General features: G+C 51.4%; 1 protein-coding gene across 1 annotated transcript in view; it reads right to left on the reverse strand.

Annotated features, from left to right (window-relative positions):
* KCNJ3 (potassium inwardly rectifying channel subfamily J member 3) overlaps window positions 1-24,840 on the reverse strand; it is a 51,224-nt gene extending 26,384 nt beyond the window's left edge. Inside the window, exons 1-2 of the mRNA XM_086465109.1 lie at window positions 24,163-24,840; window positions 18,521-18,737 (exon numbers count right to left, since the gene is read on the reverse strand). Of these exons, the coding sequence (XP_086321235.1) occupies window positions 18,521-18,737; window positions 24,163-24,840 (895 nt within the window). The remainder of the gene's footprint in view (window positions 1-18,520; window positions 18,738-24,162) is intronic.
* Between the last annotated feature and the right edge of the window lie 300 nt (window positions 24,841-25,140).

Consider the following 25,140-nt stretch of genomic DNA (forward strand, 5'->3'; position numbering starts at 1 on the left):
GAGGCAGGAGCTGCAGCGCACCGGGAGCTGCCTCCCAGCCTGCCCCCGCTAAGGACAGTGCCCGCAGGCTGCTCCTCTCACCCCTCGCCCAGCCGGCGGGTGCTCCCCTCCTGGCTGTCGTCAGCCCAAGCACAGTTCTCCCCTCCATAAAATTCAGGAGCTCCTCATTACACTTTGGACGACTCTCTCCCCAGCGCTCGCACAGCATCGTACCCACGACAGGCTTGTTCCCCTTCTTCCCAACAAACAATTTAATCATAGCTCAGTTAGTTAAAAGTAGCACTCAGTGAAGGTTTGGTTCTCTTAACCAGAACAGTTGTCCTCTTTAGCTTAAACCTCACCTTGGCTTGACAATAACAAAAAAAAGCAGATACATAAGGAGGTTTTAAACAGAAACTACAACTATTTTATCTCACCCACAACACTGTGCGAGCCCCGCAGCTAGGACAAAGGGCCGCAGCGGGCTGCAAACTGTCCCTCCATCCGCAGATGAAAGAACAAGCCCTTGCTGAGGTTCCTCCGCAGCTCACAGAAGGGTTTGGGCTGGAAGGGTCCTTAAAGCTCATCTAGTCGCTTTGCTCGATGTGCTTTGGGGTAGCACCGATGCTCAGCTGCCCTGCTGCCGGCACAGAGCTCCCCTCGCAAGGGCCAGCCCTGCTCCCCAAAGAGTCCCTTGGGGCGGGGGTGGGGTGTGACTTCCAAAAGGCAAAAGAAACAAAGAAGTTAATCCCAAGGAAGAAGTCAGGGCTGCGTGCCAACGGAGCCTTCTCCGAAAGCGTGCACCGAGCGTCGCTGCTCAGCGACGGCCGTAATTGCCCCGCGGCAGCCGCCTGGAAAGGCGACACTGGGGTTCCGCCGGTTTTCCACCTCAGGGAACGGCTGCAGCCTTCAGAGAGCCCCCCGCGCTGCTCCCCATGCCTTCGCAGAGAGGTTTGGGGGAAGAAGCTGTAAACTGGGGTCACTCAAAGCAACGGCATTTCGTGCGCCAGCGAGAGACGCCGAGGGCAGCGTGTCCCTCCGCGTCCGGACGCTCGCGTTGTCGGGGCACCGCTATTTCTTTTAGTGCGACTGTAAGACTGAACCTCACCACATCTTTTGCTGGACGATGATGAGTTTTGGCTTTGGAAGCAACGCCTACACCGACCACAAACCCAGCACGCAGGGTTCCGACGGGGAGAGCTTCGCCGTAAACAGTACCCGCCGCTGTAGGCAGGAAAAGCCCCCGGCGCGCCACCGCCCGGGCGGGCTCTCTGTCAGTCCCGGGGATCCGAGAGACCCAAACCAGCACAGGTCCCAGCGCATCTCAGCCCATCCAAACGGCCCAGTCCACCACGTTACTTCAGAGCAAGCCAACCCCCGATAAGCTCTTTAGAAGCAACAAAGTAAGTGTCCCTCAGCACTCCGAACACAGAAAGGCCATTAGAAGGGGCCTCTCCTCGGGCTTGCAGAACGCTGATGGGAGAGGTTTCTGGGGTATTCAACAAGTTTTTTTCTTGGACTGCAATTTGTGATCCCTTAGGTGAGCGAGTGCATGAGGAACCACCTCGGAGGGAGCTGCTGGGAGCTGAAATATCCAGTAAAACCCCCCACCGTGTAGTGCTCTAAATAAACAATAGTGAGCACAAAGGTATCCAGGACAAGTAACAGGTATCCATGGAGAAGACAGCTGGGCATTTCTTCCAGGTTTTAAGCAGATAGAACATCTGCCAGAGGCAGGTAACCTACTGAATATTATTTAAACAATAAATTAATAATACTTAAGAGGTATCAATTGGCTGCTGACAAAAAATACTGACAATATCATTAATAATTTATCAGGGATAAACATCCAGGGAAAGTCTGCATTGCCAGTTGATCTGATATGTTAACTAAGGGGAGGAAATAAGCTGCTACATAAAAATAATGGCCAAGAATCCAATACAATAAGCAAAATACTCTCTTTAAAGCAGAGCAGCCCCAGCCCTGCCACACTTCCACAGCACCTTGGGCACCAGAGACCCCGTCTCAGCCTGGGAGACACTGGCCACTGCCACAAAGGTGTTTTCTCTGCAGAGCCTGTACACCTTCCAAGGCAAGCCTGCTCCCTCCTGATTACAGTACTGTGACGGAGTGCAGAAAAAAAACCCATACCTGCTCCCCAGCCAGCTATGCCAAAAATCAAGAGCACTACATATTAAACTGTAAAACAAAAGGGAAAAAAAGGGAAAACTGTAAAACAAAAGGGAAAAAAAGGGAACACTGTAGAACAAAAGTAAAACCATCTCTGCCCCCCACCCACTCATGTGAAAATCAAGGCCACCACATACTAAACTGTAGAAGAAAAGGCCTTGATGGTATTTATAAATGCAAAGAACGCGATGCTTACTAAGCTTTCAGCATTAGCAAGGGGCTCTGCTTTCAGCCAAGCACACCTCTCCGTGTAGGCAGGACTGCAAACACACGTGCCACGGACCGTGGCAGCCTGCTCCGACCCACCACCCCTTCCAGGTCTGAAGGAGGAAACACTTTTAATGATGCTTTGAGCTCTGACCCAAACCCTGAGCATCCCCGAGGCCAAGACGATCCACGGCTGCCACGAGCCATCCCACAGGCACTGGGCTTGGAGACTTCCCTTTCAAAATAGCCAGTGAGCTGCAAGCCCCAAAACTGAAGATATTTCTGGATTTTCCCCACCAAGGTCTGGAGAGAAACAGAGAAAAACGGGCACCGCTTGTCGCGATGAGGCCACTGACAGGTCTTGTCTCGCTGCCAAAGCCAATGGCTTTAAAACAAGAAAGGGGATGTGGCAGCTTTGATGTACACGGACTCAGATGGCAAAGCCCAGAGGACAGGGAACGTTCAGGCTCGTTTCCACAAGACGTTGCTTTAGGAAAGGGGCCTTGGTGCGGGTCCCGGTGCACAGCCAAGGGGGAGATGTGAGGACCAGCACCTAACACCCTCTGCCCGGCGCGAGGGGTCCGACAGAGCCGAGTAGCCCCGTCACCACCGGCTACAGCCACACAGGACATCGAGCCTGATGCTCGTACAGCTCAGGCAGAGGTAACTACGGCCATAACGGACCCTGCCTCCCCGGAGAGGTGGGGTAGCAGCTCTGAAACTGAGCTGGGCCTTTCGGAGAGTGGTTCTCCAAACAGAAAATGCACCAGGAGATCTAGTTCTGGAGTCTTTTTTTTTTTTTTTCTTCACACAAAGCAAGCGAACTAGCAAAAATAATAGACCATAACTGCAGGTAAGTGCAACTGTTGGGCATCAAATGACACGTACGTGGTGCTGGACACAAAACATCAGAAAAGATTGAATAATGAAGCTCACTATGTGCAGTACTTCTAAGGACTATCTAAATATTTATAAAAAAATCTAAATAAATATCTAAAAATATCTAAAACCACGAGTAAATAGTTCACCATGATATTAAAATACTCAGCAGCATGCACCAAGTGACCTCAATCCTAGTCCCAAACTCTGCTTTATTGTGTTCTCCGAATGACGTTTCCTTTTTAATCAACCCGCCCCTGTAAACAGGAACCTGCTACAAAGGGTCACAGGCCTCCACCTGACCACACACGCCGAACCTTGATGTGCCTTCGGTACCACCCTGGGCCACCGCTCTGCCACCAGTAAACTGCCCCGAGGGCCAGCAGCAGCGATCACCCTGCCCAGACAGACCAGCTCTGTGACGGGGTGAAGAGCAAATCAGCTACACACCTACTCTGCAGCTGGGCTAAGCACACCAGACCAGAACAGTCTGCTTTTGGACAGGCTTCTACTGGCTTGCAGTCAAAAAAACCCAGAATAAGCACTGGGAAACAGCGCAAAAATGTCAGCACGAGTCTGATGTGCCAACTGGTCAGACGAATTGTGAATGGTTTCAAACCAGTCGCCTAAATGGGCGTTATTAAAGCAGAAAACTGCACAGACTACTTCAATGAACAACGATTTAGTCATTTTGCTAAAAAGCTTCATTCTTAGATTGAATTTTTTTAATATTTCTATTTCACATAAAGGCAGGAAATGAGTATTCTGTAATTCGACTATCATGTGTCTGTTAATTGCTGCACTCACGTTACGCTCCTTTTTTCAGCACAGCCAACACTTGCAGTTGCTCCCCAGCCTGCAGCAGACGAAAAAGCTCAGCAAACCGCCACACAGATTGCGCCCACCACCCCGGGGAGGTTTACGACGGTTTTTAAAAGAGCAAAATGCACAGGGAAACCTCGCTCACACACCACCCCCCCCGAGCCGAGCAGCGCCCCAGGAAGCTCAGCACCGCGAGAAACGCGGGGCAGCAGCCGCAGGAGCCGTAGGGGTGCACCGAGGCACCGACCCCGCTGCCCAGCCCCTGCCCCGGCGAGGCACAGCCGGGGAAAACGTGCCGGGGCACCGCTCTCCGTCCCAGGAAGCCGCCCACACGTGCCAGCCTGGGCTGCGCCCGCCCTGCCCTGCCCACGGCGTGAGGGAAGTCATGCCAGCCTCTCTCTGCAACCCCATTTCCACGCCGTAAGCACCGCTGCAGAACAGGAACGGTTTGCTGGTTTTCCTCTCCTGTGGGACACGCTATTTTACGTGTAACCAACGAGTGCACGGGCAGGGTGCGGAAAATATCTATGAAGTCCAGATTCTTAAAACGAGGACATTTGGGTGACAAGGTAAAACGTTTCCTCTGCTTGACTCGCTGTGTGAGCTGGTATCTCGGACAGCAGAGGACTGGGGGGAAAGTTAGCACGATACTGCCCATTCAATATTAAGTTAAAAGGACAATATTTGGTGTTTGAAAACCAGCTTAGCAGAAGGTGGATGCTCTAGGATACAACTGAAAGGGTACCAAACCAGCAGGTGTATAAATACCAACCACAAACCCTCCCTTTGTCACAGCCACAACGAAGCTGGCTTCTTGGAGAAGGTGCTGAAGAACAACGTGGTGCATTAAACCAGAAAAAACACCCACTGCCTTCAGCACCACTGCGCTCCCGACTCACCGGGCGCTGCAGCGTGCTGCTCACGCCGAACCTTCCCCGAGAGGCTGGGCTTTTGAGGGTCCTGGGGACTAGAGGGAAACCCTCGTCCTTGTCCAACTAGGCTTTGAAAAGCTTACAACTGACTCGGTAAGGCTGTTAAATATCAAAAATAATTGCAATTTCAACCGAAAAGACAGAATTTTTGTGACAAACACAACATACTCGTTTTCTGAGGTAGCACAGTAAATCTCTCCTTATTTCCCAGCAGCGATCAGGAAACGTTCGCTGGCTCATTATTTTTCTTTTCCAGCTAAGTATCTCTAAGATGTATCTCTAATTCTCTAAGCCCCATGGCTTGTGCCCACGATTTCCAACATGGAAATAGCTTCCAAAGGGAACTCCAACATCAGTACAGGCCATGTAGGATGCAGATTTTATTTCTCACTTGCAGGTCCTGCCTTCCCTCCCAGAGAAGCACATTCCCTTCCTCACGGGGTAGCTCCAGGGACTCATTCCAGCTCTGACGGTGGAGACAAGAGGGCCAACGGGCCATCCATGTGGTCTGTGGTCTCACCCCGGCGATGCCCCAGCCTCCTCGCCGGGACTGTCCCAGCGAAGGCACGGCAGGATTCAGGATGACCCAAGGTCCACCGCTCTCCTGGGGAGCTCCCCAGCAGCGACAAACCCGGGGAAAGGCCGGGCTGCGCCAGCTGAGCTCTCCAGAGCAGCGAAGGCAAGCAAGTCCGCGATCCCCAAAACGCAGCCCGACCAGGGACAGAGGCAGCAGACAATTCCTTACCTTAACTACGTTAAGGGTTTAATTTCGTTGTTGCTGCCTTCTCAAACAGTCCTGCCTCTGCTCCTCCTCTCCTCCCTCAGCCCAGAGGACTCTCCCCTCCATCCTTCCCACCGGGAAGGCCATGGCCCTGCAAAGCGAGACTCACATCCCCTTTTCATGCACTTCAGTTAAGAGCCCAAGTTGGGAGGAGCTTAGGCTGAGTTTAAAAAGGGTGAAATGCAGCCACTTCTCTGTTTCTTTTTCCCCAGAATGAAACAAACTCTAGATACTGGCCATGTATTTTCCCACCAAATAACCTCGCTCTACCTAAAGCAGAAATTAAGATACACAGACAGAATATATCACTGAACGCTTTACACGAGGTAGATTATCGATAGGTTTGGAGACGTGTCTTCATCAACGATCTGCCACACAATCGTCTTCTGTCGGTACCATAAATCTTTTTCCTACTTAGCCCTAGAAGCTGAATTCTCACTGGTACTCAAACGAGTTATTTTAAAGCACTTGCCAATGTCTTGAGGCTTTACCTGGCACTTCCCAGCCGTACCAAGACACGCCACCTATGGTGAAAACATGGGTAGCTGAGTGGTCCTTCAGAAAAACGTGGTAACTTCGGGAATCTCAGGGCACTTGTCCCTGCCTCGAAGGCATGGCCTGGTGGTGACTGTCAGTGCCGTTAAGAGAAAGGCCAGGTTCGCTCGGGTGCGAGCGGCAGTCCCTGTCCCAGCAAACAGACACGCCACCCACCCGCGCCACAGCACGTGGGAGGACGGGACTGGTGTGTGTGCAACATTTGAAACAGTGGGGGAAAAATCCCAGGTTTTCTCTTCCCTGACACGTTTGTGAGTTAGTGCAGTTTCAATATCAAGGTATCACTATGTGAAAAAAAAATTTAAAGCAGAAAACGAGTTTTCAGGGACTTGGCTGCAGCACTGGAAATTAAGAAAGAAAATGCATTTCTGTACCTAATGAAAGAAATAGATCTTCACAAGAGCCTCCTACCGTGGTGGCTAAGCAGGAGATCTTTAACAGCTCCTCTGCACTCCAGATTTTAACTCACATCCTTGGCATAAATGAAAAAAAAAAGCACCTTTTTGGTGAGAGGCCGTGCAGGTCTGCTCCTCCGCCTCCATCCACATGCTCTTTGCTCCCGTGGCTCACGCATGCACACACACATGCACAAGCATGCACACATACGTGCACACGCACTCACACGCATGCACACACACACACACACCCCCAGCAGCTAAAAGGCTGCCGTAGGACGTGGCATCCCTTTGCACCCTGCCAACACCAAATACACTGAACACACTATAGACAGCGGACCACAGCTTTGGGCACTGCCCGGAGGTGCCCACCTCATTCACCCCTCTACAGGGCTGAATTTACTACACTTTATACTTACACCTGTATTACTTATATATACACTCACATACTATATTTATTATACTACATTACCACCCTGTGATCTGGCCCAGCATCAGCCAACAAAAATGACCTCATAGGCATAAAAAAGCAGCAAGAGACTCTCTAAGAGCTGGAACTCATCCTAGAGTCTTCATGTCATCAACAGCCTTGGGAGGGGTTGTGAAATATTGTCACTTCAGTGATTTCAATGTACAATAAAATACCTGCTGAATTTTATAGCTTAAAAAAGTCCACATAAGTGATTATGCAAAAGTTAAAGAGAATGGAAAGCCTTTGTGAATACCCAAGGCACACAGAGAATGACCATTTCTTTTCTCCTTGGGAACACACAGAAATCTTTGACAGTTCTGATGCATCCTGGAAGCTCCTCAAGAGAATGTTTTGAAGTTTTTCATTAATATTCAGATGAAATTGGCACTACCACTCTTCCCGGTAACAATTCATAGTGAGCCCCACAAGAAGTCACATCAGTGCAGGAAGCGTTGGAAGGTTGGGCTCCCTCCCTCCCCCTTTCCACCGTCGTGTCCCCCTGACACCCTTGGAGGGTGACTGACTGACAGCAGTGCTCGTGGGCTGAGCAAAGCCCAAGGAAACTCCATGCCACGCAGACACACAACCCCTCCCGTGAGATCCCTGGGCAGATCATTCCTCGTCATGGTGCAAGCGCAGAATTCAGGGAAGTCCGACTAAAAATACGACAGCCCAGCCGTCTGCCTGGGGGCCGGGGGCCTGACGCACGGCATGGCCCCACCTGGTCCACGTCCCTCTGAATTAGGCCAGTTTACTTAAAATTCGTGTGGACACACTATGACAAAGAGAAGGATGTCAACGGGCAGGTGCAGCAGCTACGCTGGCAAAGGTGACACCGAATCCCTGCCTTGATCTACACGGAGCAAATGCACCTGAACAGGAAAGGTAAGAAACGGTTCATCCGATGGTGTCACTTCACAGACCACTCCTTGCTCCTCAGGAGAGTTCTAACGGCCAGCTGTACGGCGGGATAACAACAGCCTGGTGCTTATTCCTGTGAAGGGGTTAGGACTGGGTTACGAGGCTTAGCTAGGGAGGGCTCGGTGAAGAGCACTTCGTGCCTTCACGGCTGAATTCTCAGGCAAAAGAGTAAAAACCTTTGGGTTTGCAACAAGTAAGATTTAAGAGCAAGAAAAGCCATCTGAAGAATGAAGGGTGCTGATGCTCAGCAGTGACTCTCCAGAATTCCCAAGTCATGCAAAGGCACAGGGAAATTTTTAATTTCGAAAACAGGCACATTTCCGACGAGGCGGAGAGAAAGGGACGCGGCAAAGCACAAACTGCTCTAACCCCCCGTTTTGCAGCAAGGCAATGCTCGTTAACCCTGGTTTACAACCTGAAGGGCTTCACCAAGCTGCCTACCGGCTACAAGCCTTTCCCAGGAACAACCACTCTTTCCAGCTTCGCTTTTCACCCCCTGGTATTACAAAATCTTTTTGCCGATTTGCCACCCCGTTTCCCCTTGGCTGCCTCGGAAGCGGACGGCGCCCGACGCACCCACTGCCCTTCCCTTGCACGGAGCAGCGCGTGGAGCCAGAGACGAGCCCGCGCTGCGGGAGGAGGGAAAGGCAGGCGACGGGTAATTACGCCCCGTCGGGCTAACTTCAAATCGCGGGAAAACAGCGCACAAAGGAATCAAACCATTTTCATCAGCTAGAAAACAGCAAGGTTGCAAGCAAGGGCCAAAATGGACTTGTCAGAGCAAATCAGGTCAAATGGACTGAATTTCCTTCTAAGGCAGAGGTAAGGGGCTGCTCAGTAGGAGAGAGCAGCCTGCAAGAATACAAGCTTTAAACTTATTTTACAATAACATTAACAAACCAGAGGAAAAAAGGAGAAAGAAGCAATATGTGAGGAAATGGCTAAAAAGAGCAGCTCTTGGAAGCAGGAACATATTTGCTGTACCAACAGAAAATGGGAGATTTTCCATTTATTTCCCATTAAACTCCATTTAAGGCGACAGCCTTGCTGGAAACCCCAGCCCGGTCTCCAGGGTGGTCCCTGCCACAGCGCTGCCGCTCAGGAGTGAACTGCTCCATCCTTCACGCTGACCACGGCCGGGATGTCAGGACCGAAGGGGCCAAGTGCCCCCCAGCCAGTCCCATTCAGGGGGTAACACCACGGACCCCCAGGCACTGGGACTTCCCGGCGCTGCTCGTGAGACTGCTCAGACGCGCTTGTTCCGTACGAAGGCAGCGACAGGAACGGGCAACTCGGCCCAACGGGATTTAAATGAGATCGATACCAGCAAGGGTCACTTGTGAGGGCTTCGTTTAGGGCAGGGTTAAACAATAAAGTCATCCGATGCAAATGACAGAAACTGCCGAGCCAGCTGTCTCCTCCTTGGGTACCGCCACCCACACTCGGCCCAGGAGGAGCTGCTCGTTGGGGGGGCAAAACTGCTTGGCTCCAAACGGAGATTTGGGGACAATCCCAAGCAAAGCCACCGCGGAAAGAGCTATTACAGAAAATACAGACAGGGCAAAACCAGCCATTCAGGTTGCATCAGCACTCGGAAATGCTTCCTGTGTTCAAATTAGCCACCCTCATATGAGTATTTTCATGCTCTGTTCAAACCACTTTGCAGGAACCTTCTTATTTAAGATATGATGTGCCCCAAATCTGGGCAAATAAAATGTCCCTCAGATTCACGGTGGCTCAAATTCAGATCATGGCACAATCCATACGTGCACGTGAGCTGAACAGGTCTTTAAGCCGATCTCGCAGGTCCACAAAAGCATCCTTGTGACTCCAACACCGGGGCTACGGTAGCCACAGCTTTTTTCTGCCCAGAAACACAAAAAAATCACTAAATCATTTATACAACTCAGTAGGAGAGGCAGTGATGGCAAGAGGACAAGAATTAAATGAAGACTTCCAATTTGTGCTTATTAACTGAAAAGACAATAGACGAGACACAGCACAACTGGAGCACTGTAGAGTTTTCTTATTCGTTCACGAATTTCTCAGAGAGGAGCAATTTGGGTCTATATTTAGCAAGCAGCATCTCCATGTCCCTGCCTGCCGGTGGGTTTACAGGAGTGAAGTATTCCCTGCCCAGCACTGCAGCATGAGAAAGCAAACACCCCGTGCAACCACATTGCATTTGCTCCCTGGAAAATTCAAGCCCTTTGCCTTCCCCACGTTTCCACCCAGCGCTCGCGCAACAGCCTCGACCTGCCAGCGCTCCGGGTGTGCCGCCCCCGTCCTCCAGCCCCGCCGGGGAGATCCTGCCCCCCCGGCACCCCCATAACCAAACCCACACGGCTCCAGCTGCAGGAGGGACGTCGCTTGCACGCTCGCGGGGAATATTCGTATTTTTCTCGTTAGATACGTTTGATTTCCTGGAGGCACAGTGCAGATTTATATCAGAGATCAAGTTTTAGTGCTCCCGAGTTTTCCGGATGATTGCACATGTCACTCCCCCAGAGATGACTAGCTCGTGCTTAGCCCTCCAATAATTATTAATGAAAAAAATTGAACCAGACTGATGGTACAAGGTCCGTCTGTGCCAGCTCACACAGCACAAGATCAACACAGGAAGGCTTGTTCAAGGAGAATGTATTCTGTTTGATTAAGCGTGAACAAGTATTTTTTGCAAAGACATGACTTCTGATGAATCACCAGTTATTCAGATTATATATGGTGAAAGGAAAGCTCGTGCAGAGCTCCAGATTAAAACCACTATCGTTTTTCTCTTCTATATCTCCAAAGAAATCTAAGAGGGGGGAAAAAAAAAGAGAAAAGAGCCACGAAGGCTTTATGCAGTGAAATTCAGCACTTTGGGGAATTGCTGCCTGATGCAGGAGGGAGGTGTTAACCAAAATACAACGGCTGCGAGTTATGTAAGGGATGTAGTTACCAAAACTGTTCTCTCCCCGTTGTGCCTCCTTAGAACCAGCATGCAAACCCAGACACTTCCCCTACGGTTTCCCAAAACCGTAAATCTTTTCATTAGCATCAAAAAAAAAAAAAAAAAGCTGTTTTCCCCTTTTTTTGGTCCAGCTGAGCCCTTTGGCTGTGCTGCACCTGAGCAGCAGCTGCAGGGGGGGCAGAGGGAAGCGGGGCGGTGAAGGTCCCAGTTTCAGCAGATCCTTGCTTTGACAGTGACAAACAAGTTTGCCTGCATGACCAACAAATACTGGGATTTCCACTAACAGATTTTGTATAATGGTAGCACAGGAAAAACATTTGCTGAACTGCTGAGAGCACAACATTTTAAATGGCCACTTCATCGTGTTTAGGAAAAAAAAAAAAGAAGAAAAAAAAGCCACTTTCATCATGTAGAACTGCTGAATTGTTCTTTTCCTGCCACCTTCCCATCTCACACACCTCACTGATGTCTCAGTACTAAAACAGTGGCGGAATCTCCCTCCTTGGAGATATTCAATAGCCATCTGGACACGGTCCTGGGCAACTGGGTCTTGCTGGCCCTGCTTGAGCAGTGGGGTGGGACCAGATGACCTCCAGAGGACCCTCCCAACCTCAACCATTTGTGATTCTGTGCTACTTTGCACAGAAGTGGTTCAGAGAGGTGGTTTCTAAGCGAATTTAGCCATCGAGTTATCCCTGGTAAAAGCTGGCTCGGGCTCCCCGAGACCCCAGTGCTCTCCACCCAAGCAGAAGGTCAGGACTCCCCTTCATCCCTTGCCAAAGACCATGACGAATAGGTCCACGACACACGTGCGGGTCCATACTCCACCAAACCCAAGCTACCGACAGCTCCATGCCATCCTGGCACAGACAGGCAAACCCAGAGGGAGCAAGGCGCCGTCGATGGTGGAGCAGGGCCAGCACGCACGGTGCTGTGGAAGAGTCTGCTCTGGAGCTTGAGCTCCTCGCTCCACCTCTCTATCCCAATTTCTGTCCTGCCAATACAACGCGACTGATGATACCTTATGAACACCACGATCTGGTCCCAAAGACTCCGGTAAGCCAGTGGAGAAGGAGAGTGAGAGGATGAACCAGGTATAATTTATGAAGTCTACGAACTAACAAGTGATGCAATGTTTTGACTCGGGTTAGCTCCTCCATTAACTCCAGAGTATTTTCCCTCTCTCCTGTCCTCTGCCCACAACACTCTGCCCGCAGCTGCACAAAACCCCCAAAATCCAAATGGTGAGATAAAAACAGAATAAATAGATTTTATGCTCCACCTTTAAAGTTGCTAAACTGTATTGGGGTTTCTTTGAAGCTAAGCGACCTTGAGATAAACGCACAGGAAAAACATTCTTAAATAGCCCTAGAAATTATCTAAATCACATTAGCTTTCAGGTCTGTATTACAGTTCTTTGTTCACTCGAGTTGTTTCAGTTTTGAGATCATTCCCATGTACCTGTTTCTGAGGGAAACCTTCCTATGGAGACCCATAGTTTCATCATTCAAGCTCTTCATGTTTTTAAAAGTAAAACCAGTGGTAAATGCCTTTGATTCCATCTCTATTTATCTAGTTAAAAGGCCTGGCAGGCTGTTTGATTTCTTTAATCAGAAAATGATGTTAAAAGGTTTCAAAAATAACATTTAATGAGTTTTGAAGATGGATGCCTATACCATTCCTGCCAGGTTTCTGTACGTTTCAGGTTCTTATTAACTGTTCATTTTTTAGCCATTTCAGCAGCTTATCGGCAAGTCACAGAATAACGCAGCAACTGCAAAAGGCTACGTACTCCTGAAGGCATGCAGAGGCAAAGCCCCAGAAGGGGAGTCCAGCGCGAGAGGCAAAACCTGTTCTCCCCATGAACACCACCAGGAAGGTTTGCTGACAAGGGAGCTTAAAATTCTCCATCACAATAATGTGAAATCAGGACAATAGGTTTTGAAAATAAACGCTTTGAGTGTTCTTCAAAATTATATGTTATCATAATAATGGAGGGGTTGAATATATATCAAAAATAATCCTAAATGATTAGCAATTACCCTTATGAATCATAACCATCTTCGGATTCTGGAAAGCCATTTGAACATCTGAGCTGTGAAACCCTCCTGTCGCTGACTGACACGCCAAAAAATGGAAACAGGCCAAAGCCCAGAGCCAGCGCCGAGCATCCTGCAGCGTTCCCTGGGGAATCGCCCGGGCTCTGGCCTTGGGACGGCCCTGGAGCTCTCCCCACACACGAGCTTTAGTCTGTGGGTCACCCAGGAGGTAGAGAGGAGAGTCAGGAGCCACCCACGGCTACCTGAAGCACCCGTGGCCACGACCTCCTAAAAAAACCCTAAAAAATCTGCCTGCTGAGCTATTTCCTAAACGAAAGGGCTGGCTGGAAAGGGGAGGAGAGCCAGGCTCTGCTGAGCTCAGCCCTGCTGCTCCCGCAGGGAGGTCCTGGAGGGGTCAGAAGACCCTGGCTTCCTTCTCGCTCGGGATGTGCTGGGTCTGCTTCCCACTTCCCACGTGCTATTATCTAAACAACCTAAAAGCTGTAATTAAGGAAGGTGAAGAGGCATAAAGGAATGTTTATATTTTCAGAAATTAAAATTTCAGTGACGAGGAAGTAAATTAACTTAATCAAGTTGGGAGGCATCTATGAGAAATCATTTTTATATGACTTAACGAGAGAAGGCATCGGAAATGGTGATTTTAATCAGCCAAGTGGGATTTATAAGCAAGAAGATCCTGCTTAAACAACTCATTAGACTTCTCCAAAAAATCTTTACTGTCCCTCCAGACAGTCAAAAACAAGATTTATTGTATATATTTACTAATTCTCTAAATCCCTTGGTAACGTTGCATATCAAAAGTCAACTGATTAAAGCAGAAAACAAAGTCAAAGGAAAATAAAAATCTTCATAAGCACCTGCTAAAGAAAACCAGGAGGCTCTAAGTCCCTATCAAAAGACAGCTGACTCAAATCAAGTGCTATTAGGACTCCTAAATCCCTATTTATTAAAAATACGAGGGCTACATCAGAGTGAGAAACACTCAATACCTTCTAATACTTCTTATAATTTGTAAGACACTTGCACCCTGGCCCGCACCAGACAGCAATATCAGAGGGCTGGAACAGGAATAACCCGGGAAATGGCAAAGTACACGGGATCCTTCAGGCATTTTACCCTGTAAAAAGCTTGCTGTAACCCGCCAGGCACGATGCGCCTCCCAGACGCTACGTCCCACGGCACCACTCCACCACGGGTGAGCGCAGAAATGCGGCAGTGCTGCTAAATACGTCTTGAAATGATCATCTATAGAATAGTTCGAGGTTGAAGCATTTCAAAGCATCTCAAGAGCCCTGAATCCACCCCACTGATCCTCCCAGTGACTTTAATCCTCTCCTATTTTTCATGTGTTGAACCAGAAGTCTACATTTATTTTTTACAGGTATTCCTTCAGTTCCAGACTACAGGCCGCTTCTGTCATGTTGGTACAAACAGAAGAAGTGCTAAGAGTATACCATGAAATAAATATTTTTGTTATTTATTATATCAGGTCGACGCCTGACTCTTGGCGCTGGGACCAGCAGATCTCCACCGGACGCAGGAGCCGCGCGCGAGTAACTCGGTTCTTTACAAAGGACGCTGTCGATCTGAACATAATTTCCTTGAAAAACAAACCAGGAGCGTAGGCTGGAAGCACTAGCTCCCCCTTCAAACTCCGCAAGTTGAAGAACTTTGGCGAATAGCAAAGCCTTTTCCATTAAATACACTACCAACGACCAGCAGCAAAGACCCAGGGTAGGACCCTCCCGCAGCCCAGGCAGGGGCGGCTCCGCTGCGGTTTGCTGCGAGGATGTGGCAGAGGGGAGCAAACAGCCCGATTCCTCTGCGCTGCATTTCTGGGGAGGGCAAGGACACAATTCATCTCCATGGTATTGATGCTCTTGAAGTCAATTTTATATATATATATTAAAAAAAAAAAATAAAAGAAGACAGCAGCTTCAGAAAATGGGCTGTATTATCAGGTTGCTGCATGACTACATGTAGAAGCCGTGTTATTTTATCAGACGTTCTGAACCGGCTGTCAAAGCAGGAGAGGTGGCGCAGAAACCAAGCAGCACCCCTAGAATGGGGCAGGGGAAGTTTCTCCTAAAACTGCTGCTCTGCTCAGTACACATCTCCCTGCTCGGGAAGGAAGACATCCGAGTGACACTAAACTGTTTTTCATAGGGAAACATCAGAGCTGGAGTCCAATTTTAAAGCCAAAAAATACTTCCCAGGCAGGGTCTCCCCGGAGACGCCCCAGTGGAGAGCGCCGCCTCGCTCTGCGGCAGCACAGGGACTGGCACGGGAAGGGGCGCGCGGGGCTACTCGGCTGCAGCTTGGCTTCTGGACCTCTTGCCTTGGGAAAGAAACCAAAGGCCAAGACTGCATCGCTGTGCAAACTCATTGTGTTCCAGCGCTGAAACAGAGTCTGTTGACTTTCAAAACCCAATTCAATTTCAGCTCAGCTTAATGACACAAAATGATGATTTTTTTCATGCAGTAATTGGTAGGAAGGTAACAGATAACCACGGCAAAGGCAGCTTCCTCGGCTGAAAGGTAGGAAGTTCTTCACTCTGCAGTAAACATCTATTTTACTCCTGGGATGCAAGAGAAACGCATCCTAAGAACGGGGTTGTCTGAGAGACTTGCTCTCCGGAGGCTGCTGTCCTATCTGCACCAGTTTCACTTACAATTAAATTAAACACCGCTCCCAGTAGCATTAACAGAACATTGTGCTCGTGCATCGAAACTCAAAATACACAGTGCCACAGCCGAGGTCTGAGACAGCAGCTGTCAGAAGGGACTTCCATGCCGAGCGGGAAGCTGGAAGGCCTGAAAGGCGGGCAGGAGCACCGCCTGCAGCATCACCCGGGCTGACCCTGGCAGCACACGCCATGCCATCCATCACCCAACCTCCCTCTCGGCTCAGCCTTGGCTCGGACCTCTGCCGGCTCCTTCTGGGCTCGACGGGACCAGGCACAAAAAGAAACCCCAAACCCCTCTCCCATTCGGTTCAGCTCAGCCCTCACTCAAACACTCGCAGCTGCAACTCGGGCTCATTTGCAAATCAACCAGTTTATTTAATCTTCCTCCAACCTACTTCCCGCAGGCTACGTATCCATCATCCGCAGGACTCTCCTGAGCCACACGCGGATCAATCCGGCTCGCTCAGCCCCTGCGAGACCCGCCGGTACCACCACCGCTCCCTCTCCAGCCCCACACTCAATCGAAATGAATTGGAAAAACCTTTTCCAATGTACGACCTGCTCACTGACTCTCTGAGACATGAAAAAAAAAAAAAAAAAAGGCATCGTTTTTACACCTAACCAAAAATAGCACCCTGGTTTCCAAACAACCGCCAAGTTATTTCTGTTCTTTCCACGCCAGCAGACATTTCAGACGGGTATCGCACTTCTGACGTCGGGCACACACCGCAGCGAGGGCAGGGAACGGCCTTACGCCGAGGAGGAAGAAAGCACAGAGCGAGTCTCCTGCCGGCTTTACCTATGGAACAGCCGACGGAGCAAGCTGTAAATTATTTTACAGTATTTCTAATAATCCCCTTCGAGTTATTGCTTCTGTTCCGGGGCGGCTGTGGGCTGTTAGATGCAAGCCGTGAGTTAAGGCAGCTTAGATGGAAGATTTCTGCCACGTATTACTTCCACAAAGAGAAGAAACCTGCTCTGCACAACCCATACTAGCCATGCTGAGGGTGGCGTCCCCTGACCTTCAGCCAGCCCAGCCCCAGCGGTCACACCTCGCGGCATCAGACTCGGCTTCTCAGAAAACTACCTCTGAATTAAATCCATTTTTTACCTTAGCAGAGGTATTCAGGTGCGTAACCCACATGAAACATTCCACATTTTTCTTGATACATCAACACAAATTGCCCACGTTCGTGTACAGAGATTATGTTCCCCGAGCAAACCCTCCGTCTTGCGAGATGTGTCGTGAGAGGGGAGGTGGGAGCTGGAACAAAGAACCTGCCGGCAGAGCACCAGGACAGAGAGACAGGTCCTGACTTTCTTCAAGTTTTAAACCTACTAAGTGTCCACCTCTCCTCTCTTCGAAAAAAGGACGTCCTTTAGACGAGACTGCCCCTTCCCTCGCGTCTGCTCTTGTCTTCCTCACCTGAGCCAGGCCCAGCAAAAGCTGGAAGCATCAGTGACAAGTGCTGCAGCTTCTAATAAACCCCCCGTGGTTGTGCCTAAGGCAGTGCCCTGAAATGAGGCTTTTTGCCTCCTCACCACTGCCTGTGGCACCTCTTGTCTTCATGTTTACATGTCCTTGCCGGCACTGATACGGGTTCTCCTCCAGTCCAGCTGCCCTCCAGCTCTACACCCTCCTCCTCTCCCATTTACTCACATTTTAAAAGATTTTTTTTTAAATTTAAAACCCTTTCATCCCTCCATGTTTTATCAAGATAGAGCACATTTTGCTCTATTTTACCCAATATTCATCTCATCTTATAAAACTAGGTCACAAAATTTGCAAGCTTATGTAAGCTAGGCTTTATAGACTCAGAAAATACCTCCTTTTGGGTTGGCTTTTTTTTGTCCTGTGTATAATTTCTAAGTCTAAAATATTTACAAAACTAAACTCAAACGCATACGAACACACCGCTTTGTTTTAAAACTCTAATGAGTTACTTAGAAAATGCCTTTTCTTCAACCATTTCTGTTTTCAAACAGTTCTGCCGGGGGAGGGGAACAAATGAAACAACCTGGAGTTCTCTGGTCTGCACGTCAGCCCTGAAATCCTTAGCTATGCTAATAGCAGGGAGTTGTTCTTGAAATATCAGGGAGCTTTTCTTGAAATACCAGGGAGTGTTTCTCAAACAGCACAGATGATTCACCTCTGCTGCCCCCCCAGCCTCCCTGGGCACCAGGCTGAGCTACTAAAATCCTGCAGCCCGAGGCTCTCGGAGGTGACCTCCTGTGCCAGAAGAGCAGCCCGGCACAGAAACGCTGGGACACCCGCCCACGGACTGACAAAACAACCAAAGATATCCTGAATTTCCCCCCGCAAAAGCTCCCCGGCGGCAGGCAGCAGCCTGGGAAGCGAAGCGGGGGGCAGAGCACGCCCGACCCCACCACGGCGGCCCCGCCACCGAGCCACGGCGGCAGCTGCCACGGCGGATTCTCTTCGCCTTGCCGGCAGCACCGTAGCGCATCACCTTGGTAACAGACACACTGCCAAAAATCCCTCCAACGCTTTCACTTTGTAGGAAAACACGACTTGGGCCGTCTTGAGGCGCTTGCCGAAATCTGACCGTGCCGTTGGCACAAAGGGCAAGCTGAACGCCCCATTTTTCGAGCGCGGATGGCAAGACCTGCGGGGCCACGTCTGCTTTGCGGAGCCCTTTTTTTTTTTTTTTTTTCCCTCTACTCACCCGTCGTTTCCACGATGCCCTCCAGGATGACGACGATCTCAAACTGCTCCGTCTGCATGCTGCGCTGGGAGAGGTCGTAGAAGGGGCTCTTGGCGTCTATCACGTGGCAGATGGTGAGCGGGGACACGAGGAAGAGCTGGTCGGCCCCCGTGCTGAAGCCCACGTCCAGCTCCAGCTGATCGAGCGGGAGGAACTCGCCCTCCGGGGTCTGGCGGGACTGGACAGGCAGCGAGAGGAGAGACACAGAGAGAGAGAGAGAGAGACATCACTGCCGGAGCAGCCGTCACCGAGGCACCCTGGCAGCATCCCGCATCCTTGCCACCGCTCTGCACCACCCACCACACGAGGCGACCTCCCTGTCCAGCCACACGGCCACAAAACGGGAGGAAACCCAGCGCCGGCCATGTGGAGCAGGGATGAATTATTTCTAACACACGTCTTACTGCAACTGCAGCTCAGCAGCCCTGGAAAACCACTGGCCACCGACAAAGAATGGTGGCTTGGCCACCAACCCGCAGCATCACCCACCAGGAGAAGAAGATGAAGCTGGCACACACCCAGCCCGCCCATCACCCAGCTTTGCACGCCATCCCTTGTACAACCGGTGTGCCCAGAGGGGTGCACCCAGAGAGCGTCCCCTGCCCGGGGGCTCAGACAAGGGGACATCTCTCCTTGAGATACCCAAAACCCCCCAAAACCCGTGTGGCGACGCAGCAATCGCAGGTGAGGGCTCACAGCCACCTCCAGGGTCCCTCTCACTGGGGGCTGTCCACGAACTCCTTGCAGAAAGGGGCAGCAATTAGGTTAATTACCAGCTCTTCCCAAAAGAGACAGCTCCCCAGCGCTGGCTAACCCCCACCGGTGTCAGCCCTAAATCAGCTGAGCGCACGGTTCTGCAGGGAAGTTTTAAATCGCTGCCCTTTTGACAGAAGAAGCCTGGAGGAGGGGATGCTCTCACCGCTTTAGCCCCCTAAGACGCTATAAACCACAATTTCACAGCTACAAAACAAGTCCATAAATCCACGCCTGGAGCTGAAACCTGAAATTCAGCGCTCGGACTGGCACGCCTCGCTGCGAGCCCCCCGAGTCCGTGAGGAGCGCTGCCACAGCACAGCCCTGCCCCAACGCTCCCTCGTCGGCTCCTCTTTCTCCTCCCCGTGTTACGAAGAGGCAGGAACAGAACGTTATAGCCCTGCCTGGTCATTATCTTTATTACAGAATTTTCCATTATTCCCTACTCAGATTTTAAAAAGAAGTTTTACAAACTGTTGTGCTCATCACGTGTAGCCAAACCCCAATGTTCAATCACTACTCGAGATGCATTTCCATCAGCGCTTTGAGCTGATCTGAAACCTCCCGTTTCACTGACTTGACATGAGATTATTTCCTTTTTTTTTTTTTACCAGGAGCACGATTCGGCTCGCAGGAAGAAGCGTAATCTTTCCTCTGACTCCGTCTCCATTCTCCCCATTATTCAGACATACGGGTGTAACTGGGGGGGGAGGGTAGACACCCCGTTGGACAGGGACCAGCACAGCCATCACCTCCGGACTATCAAGTCTCCTACGAATGACACCAGCAGCTCCCAGAAAAAAACAGTCCCACGCCTCCCAAAAAATGCCCTGCGCTGGCAGCCGCGGGGGCGGGGGGGGTGTGGGGGTGTGGGGTGTGGGAGGATGACGGGTGCCCCCGGGGCACGGGGCAGCCCCCAGCAAGGGGTGCAGCGACGAGGGGTGCAGCGACGGCCGAGCCCCTTGGGGTTGGGAGCCTAAAAGCAGACGGCAGCAGACAGAGCAAAACTGGATTATGCGCCTCGCTTAGGATTTGGTTTCTATTTTTAAAATTTTCCCTGAATGGTGGCTGGATTTGAAGGAGATCTAATCCCAAACAAACAATCGTGCGTTTCACCGCCCTGAAGTTCTGGCTAAGAAACACGCTTTAATTTCTGCATGTGAAAATGCAGCTTTATCACACCTGCCTCCGCTACCCCGTCCTAGCACACGCCACGTTTGAGATAAAGACATCAGAGCTGAGAAACATCTAGAGCACATCTGCATAAATATCCTGCCTGCGGGGTTTTGCTGCTTCTTTCTTTAGAGAGAAGTCTACTTTTCAATAAAAAGACACAAAACACCAGCAAAGCACCAAATAACACCCGTAAGCAGGGCGAGGAGCAGCTCTAGGAGGGCACCGCTTCCATCGGGCAGCCCGCACCCCTCCCATGTGGCTGTAGCCACAGGCTGGCCCGTTTCTGGGTGACACCGAGCCCTGACCACCCTGCCTGGCTTTGGGAGAGATGAAAACTGTGGCCCCGAGTCAGAGCCAAGGAAATACAATGAGGAACTGCCTGCCCCGGGCTTCGTTATGAACGCTAATGGTGTGGGGAAGGCCTTAAAGGTCTGGTTGTAAAATCGTGGCTAATTCTGCCCTCTGGCTCCTCTGTTTAGGTCCGGAATGTTTTGGCTTTAGGTGGCACTTCTCCGTGGAGGCTTTCCAAGGAACACTCAGCGGTACCTGCCCCGAAATTTCAGTCTGAACCAACCAGCCAAAAAACCCCCTACCAATGCAGAGGAGAGAATGACGAAGCGGGGGGAACTATTATTTTGCAAAGAAAAAAATAAATCCTATATAATGGACATCTTAACAGCTGGAATAGTGATGAAGGAGAGTTAAAGACAATGTGGTACTTGAGGGACCAAGGAAGAGTCATGAACCACAGAGCGGGGGAAGAAAATGATGGAGAAGAAAGGTTAAAACTGGGTGGGCTGCTGCCTGGGTGCCACGAGCCGTGAGCGCTGCTGCGGTGCCGGGGAGGACCCTGCTCCCACTCCCACGGCACCCTCATGCGACCACTGCTCACGCTGGAGCCCGGGGGATTCCCGGGGAGTCCATCAGTCTGTCACAAAACCCTCCGATCCTACGGCTGCAGGAAAATCAGGTGTCACGCTCCTCGGCTGTGAAGTCACCCACGCAAAGTGCGATTGCTTCTGCTCTGGGGAAACCGAGGGAAAGACTGAGAGCTAAAATGTTACAGACAAATCAAACACTATTTTATGGCTACCCCGGAGTTCCAGGCCGCGTCCACCCCAAGGCAGGGTGTGAGAACTCGTACTATCGACTGATTTGCTATTCGAGCCAATACATTTTCAGGAAGAAATGACCTTGAGTGACTCTTTTTGACCCAGTGTAATGTAGGGAGGAAAGTACAGGGCTTCTGAGTCTCATTCACTTATGATCCTGTAGATTCATTTAAAAAAGTGAATATTACAGGGAATGAGTCTTTGCACTAACTTGCCACTTTTAAGGCTTTGTATTTGTTTTTTTTCTCCAGTATGCTCCAAGCTTACCGGGGGGAAAAAAAAAAAAAACACAACAAAAATTAGAAACGGTGTACCGGGATTTCCAATGTTACATAGATTTTGCAAGCAGAACAACCTTTTACCAAAAAAGAAGCGTTTCAGCAGAAAATCTGTGAGCAGCCCTACAATTAACTCTGCCCTCCAGGTTCTGCAACAAACCCACACCAAACGTTATACCAAACCAAAGCAGAAACCCCGAAGCAGCAATCCCCCCCGCCCCAGCCACATACTCCTGCAAGCCAGAAAGACTGTCCGCGCGTGGCAGCTCCCCTCGGAGAGAGATCTGCTGCAATCCTGGGATTTTTTTTCCTCTTTTTTTTTTTTTTTTTTTTTTCTTAGCCAGCAAAAGGATGCACCGCGCAGAGATACGTGGCAGGGGACGTGCAGAGCCAGCTATAACTGCATGCACAGCAAAAGCCACATTTTAGCCCGTTATTACTCTTCTCCCTCTCCCTCCACATCTACAGCTGCCCGTGCACAGGGCTCCTGCGGGCTGGGCAGCTTTGGGCAGGGGAAAGCCCCACAGCCTGGCAGGCAAGGGGCACTGCGGGATGCCCACGGCCACGGCATCGCCCATGTCACCTCACGGATGGCCTTTTCCCAACACAAACGGTGCCCCGCGACGCAAGGACAGCTCGCTCGGTTGGAGCTGCTGCTGGGGCAGGGCTCCCTGGGCTCCTCTCGGGTTCCTGCTGGCTCTTCCACGGCTGCAAAGCCTTCACCCCCCCGACTCCAGCACTGCCGTCACCAAACCAGAAGAAACGACGGCGATGAAGCTGCTCTTTCACGCATTTTAAGTTCAGGAATTTTTTTTAAGGCACACTGAGTTTTCAGCTCCAACTTTTAAAATCCCCCTGCGGCACCTCTGGATACAAAAAGGGCTATTTTCAAAACTTGTAATGGAAAGGACTCATTTTGGTTCTTTAGAGCTGTTAAGTAGCTACGTGAAATGTCACAGCCCGACCTCTCCCTCATCAGGGTGGCCTCTCGCTCAAAGCAGTGGAAGGGTCACCGTGGTGCCCTCTAAAGACCACATGATTACTTACCAGGCTAATTGGACGTCATTCAATTGACCCATCTAAACTTCTGACACGAGGAAACAACCAGGGATAGCTCATACCGGGGAAAAGCGTCACCGAGATCCCAGCTGACTACTCCAAAAGCAAAGAACAGGAATAGATGCCTCCAGGTCGGCTGCAGCGAGAGCATCTCCACCGATGGCGGTCCCCAGCTACCGAAATCATCCGGGCATGGGCAGGCAGGAGACAAGTGAAATTATGGTGATCCTTTACCAGCTTGCTGGGTGCGAGCACTACCCCTCCTTTTGGCCACAGGTTTCACAGGTTTAGGGTGCAGTGGGGGTTCTGCAGCCCTCACTGAACGCAGTAACGATCCTGCCTGCAAACCCCCCGTCAGAAACATGTATTTGGGCCAAAACACGATAACTTCAGAAGCCTCCGAGCCAAATGCACCTGTGCTTCACTGGATTCGGGTGCAGCAGATGAGGGATGAGCATCCCTCCGTGGGGGGCAGCCAAAGGAGCGGGGAAGAAAGAAGGGCAGCCCTCCAAGTGCCTCCCCCCCCCAGCAGGGGGACCCCCGCCTGCCCCTGCAGAGCACCCACCCCAAGGGCAGGGCACCCACATCCCCCGCCAGCCGTGGAAACATGCAGGGTGCTCTGCATGTGCCAAACGTCACCCGAGCCCGTCCCCTTCCACCCACTGCACATTTATTTCATCTCCCCTATGTATATGTGGCCGCTGTAGCAAGTCTCAAACAAGCACTCAATTTTCCCTAGACACGCAGGGCCATTAGCACGATTTTTAGACGTGTAGACATTCTGCTTTCCATGAAGTTCATCCACCAAATAAATAAAGTTCTGCCTGAGTGGACTCACCATTGCCTGAAAGCACAGAAATATGCCAGAAAGGCAAACAGCTTGCTTTCAAAATGCACACCGAGGAATTCAAGCTACAAAGTATTTACTTGTCAGAGAAATCTAGCATTTTATAGAAATATATAAATATGCATGTAAGCCCAGTGACGAATATAAATATTATCCTACAAGGCTGCTGGTAAATCAGATGGTTGAGAGTAAATCTGGTGCCTGACGGCTGAGCCCCAAGAGCATCGCAGGGACACGGGCAGCCCCCAGCAGGAGCGAGCGATGGCGAAGCTCTCCTGCCAAAAGTGCGCTCGGAGGGGCTGGCAGCTCCCAGGTGGGGACACGGAGGGGGAGGACAGGCGGTGGCAGCGGGGCAAGCGTGGCCAGCACCGCACTTACTTTGAGCAGCTTGCAGCGGATCTGCGCCGAGACCATGTGGCTGTTGCGGAGGTTGCCCACCCTGAACATGAGGGTGAGCTTGCCGTCCCGCATGGAGATGGCGGCGTGCTCGCTGAACATCAGGGTCTCGGCCCTCTTCTTGGGCTGAGACATCTTGATGAACATGCAGCCAATGAGGAAGGCGTCCACGATGGAGCCCAGGATGGACTGGAAGAGGAAGAGGATGATGCCCTCGGGGCATTTGTCCGTGATGTAGCGGTACCCGTAGCCGATGGTGGCCTCCGTCTCTATGAAGAAGAGGAAGGCGGAGGGGAAGTTGTAGACGTTGGCCACGCACGGGGTGTAGCTGTCGTCGTGCGCCTTGTTCAGGTCGCCCCGCATGTAGGCGATCACCCACCACATGGAGGCCATGAAGAGCCAGGCCACGGTGTAGGTGAGGATGAAGATGAAGAGGTTCCAGCGCCACTTGAGGTCCACCAAAGTGGTGAAGAGGTCCGAGAGGTACCGGCTGGTCTCGCCACCCAGGTTCCCGTGCTGCACGTTACACCGCCCGTTCTTATCCACGAAGCGCTGCCTCTTCCCCCGCGGGGCCGCCCGGGGCGGCGGCAGCCCCCCGCCGCTGGCCGAGGTGCTCACCACCTGGTACTCGTCCCCCAGCTTCCGCCGCAGCGCCGACATGCTCCGCTCCGCTCCGCGCTTCTCCGCGCCGCCCCGCCGAGCCCAGCCCAGCCCACCCCAGCCCAGCCCAGCCCCTCCCGGCACGGCACGGCACGGCACGGCACGGCACGGCCCGCCGCCGCTCTGCGGGCGCGGAGGCACCGCTCTGCGCGGCCGCCACCCACGCGGAGCCGGCGGCAGGGGCGGCGCGCGGCCCCGGGCAGGGCGATACCCGGCCCCTCGCTCCGCCCGCCCCCCGCCCCCTGCGCCGCCTCCCGCGCTCTGCCTTCCCGCGCTCCACCTTCCCGCGCTCCGCCCTCA

The sequence above is a fragment of the Leptosomus discolor genome, chromosome 5, assembly GCF_034619465.1.
Source record: "Leptosomus discolor isolate bLepDis1 chromosome 5, bLepDis1.hap2, whole genome shotgun sequence".
Classification (NCBI taxonomy): domain Eukaryota; kingdom Metazoa; phylum Chordata; class Aves; order Leptosomiformes; family Leptosomidae; genus Leptosomus; species Leptosomus discolor.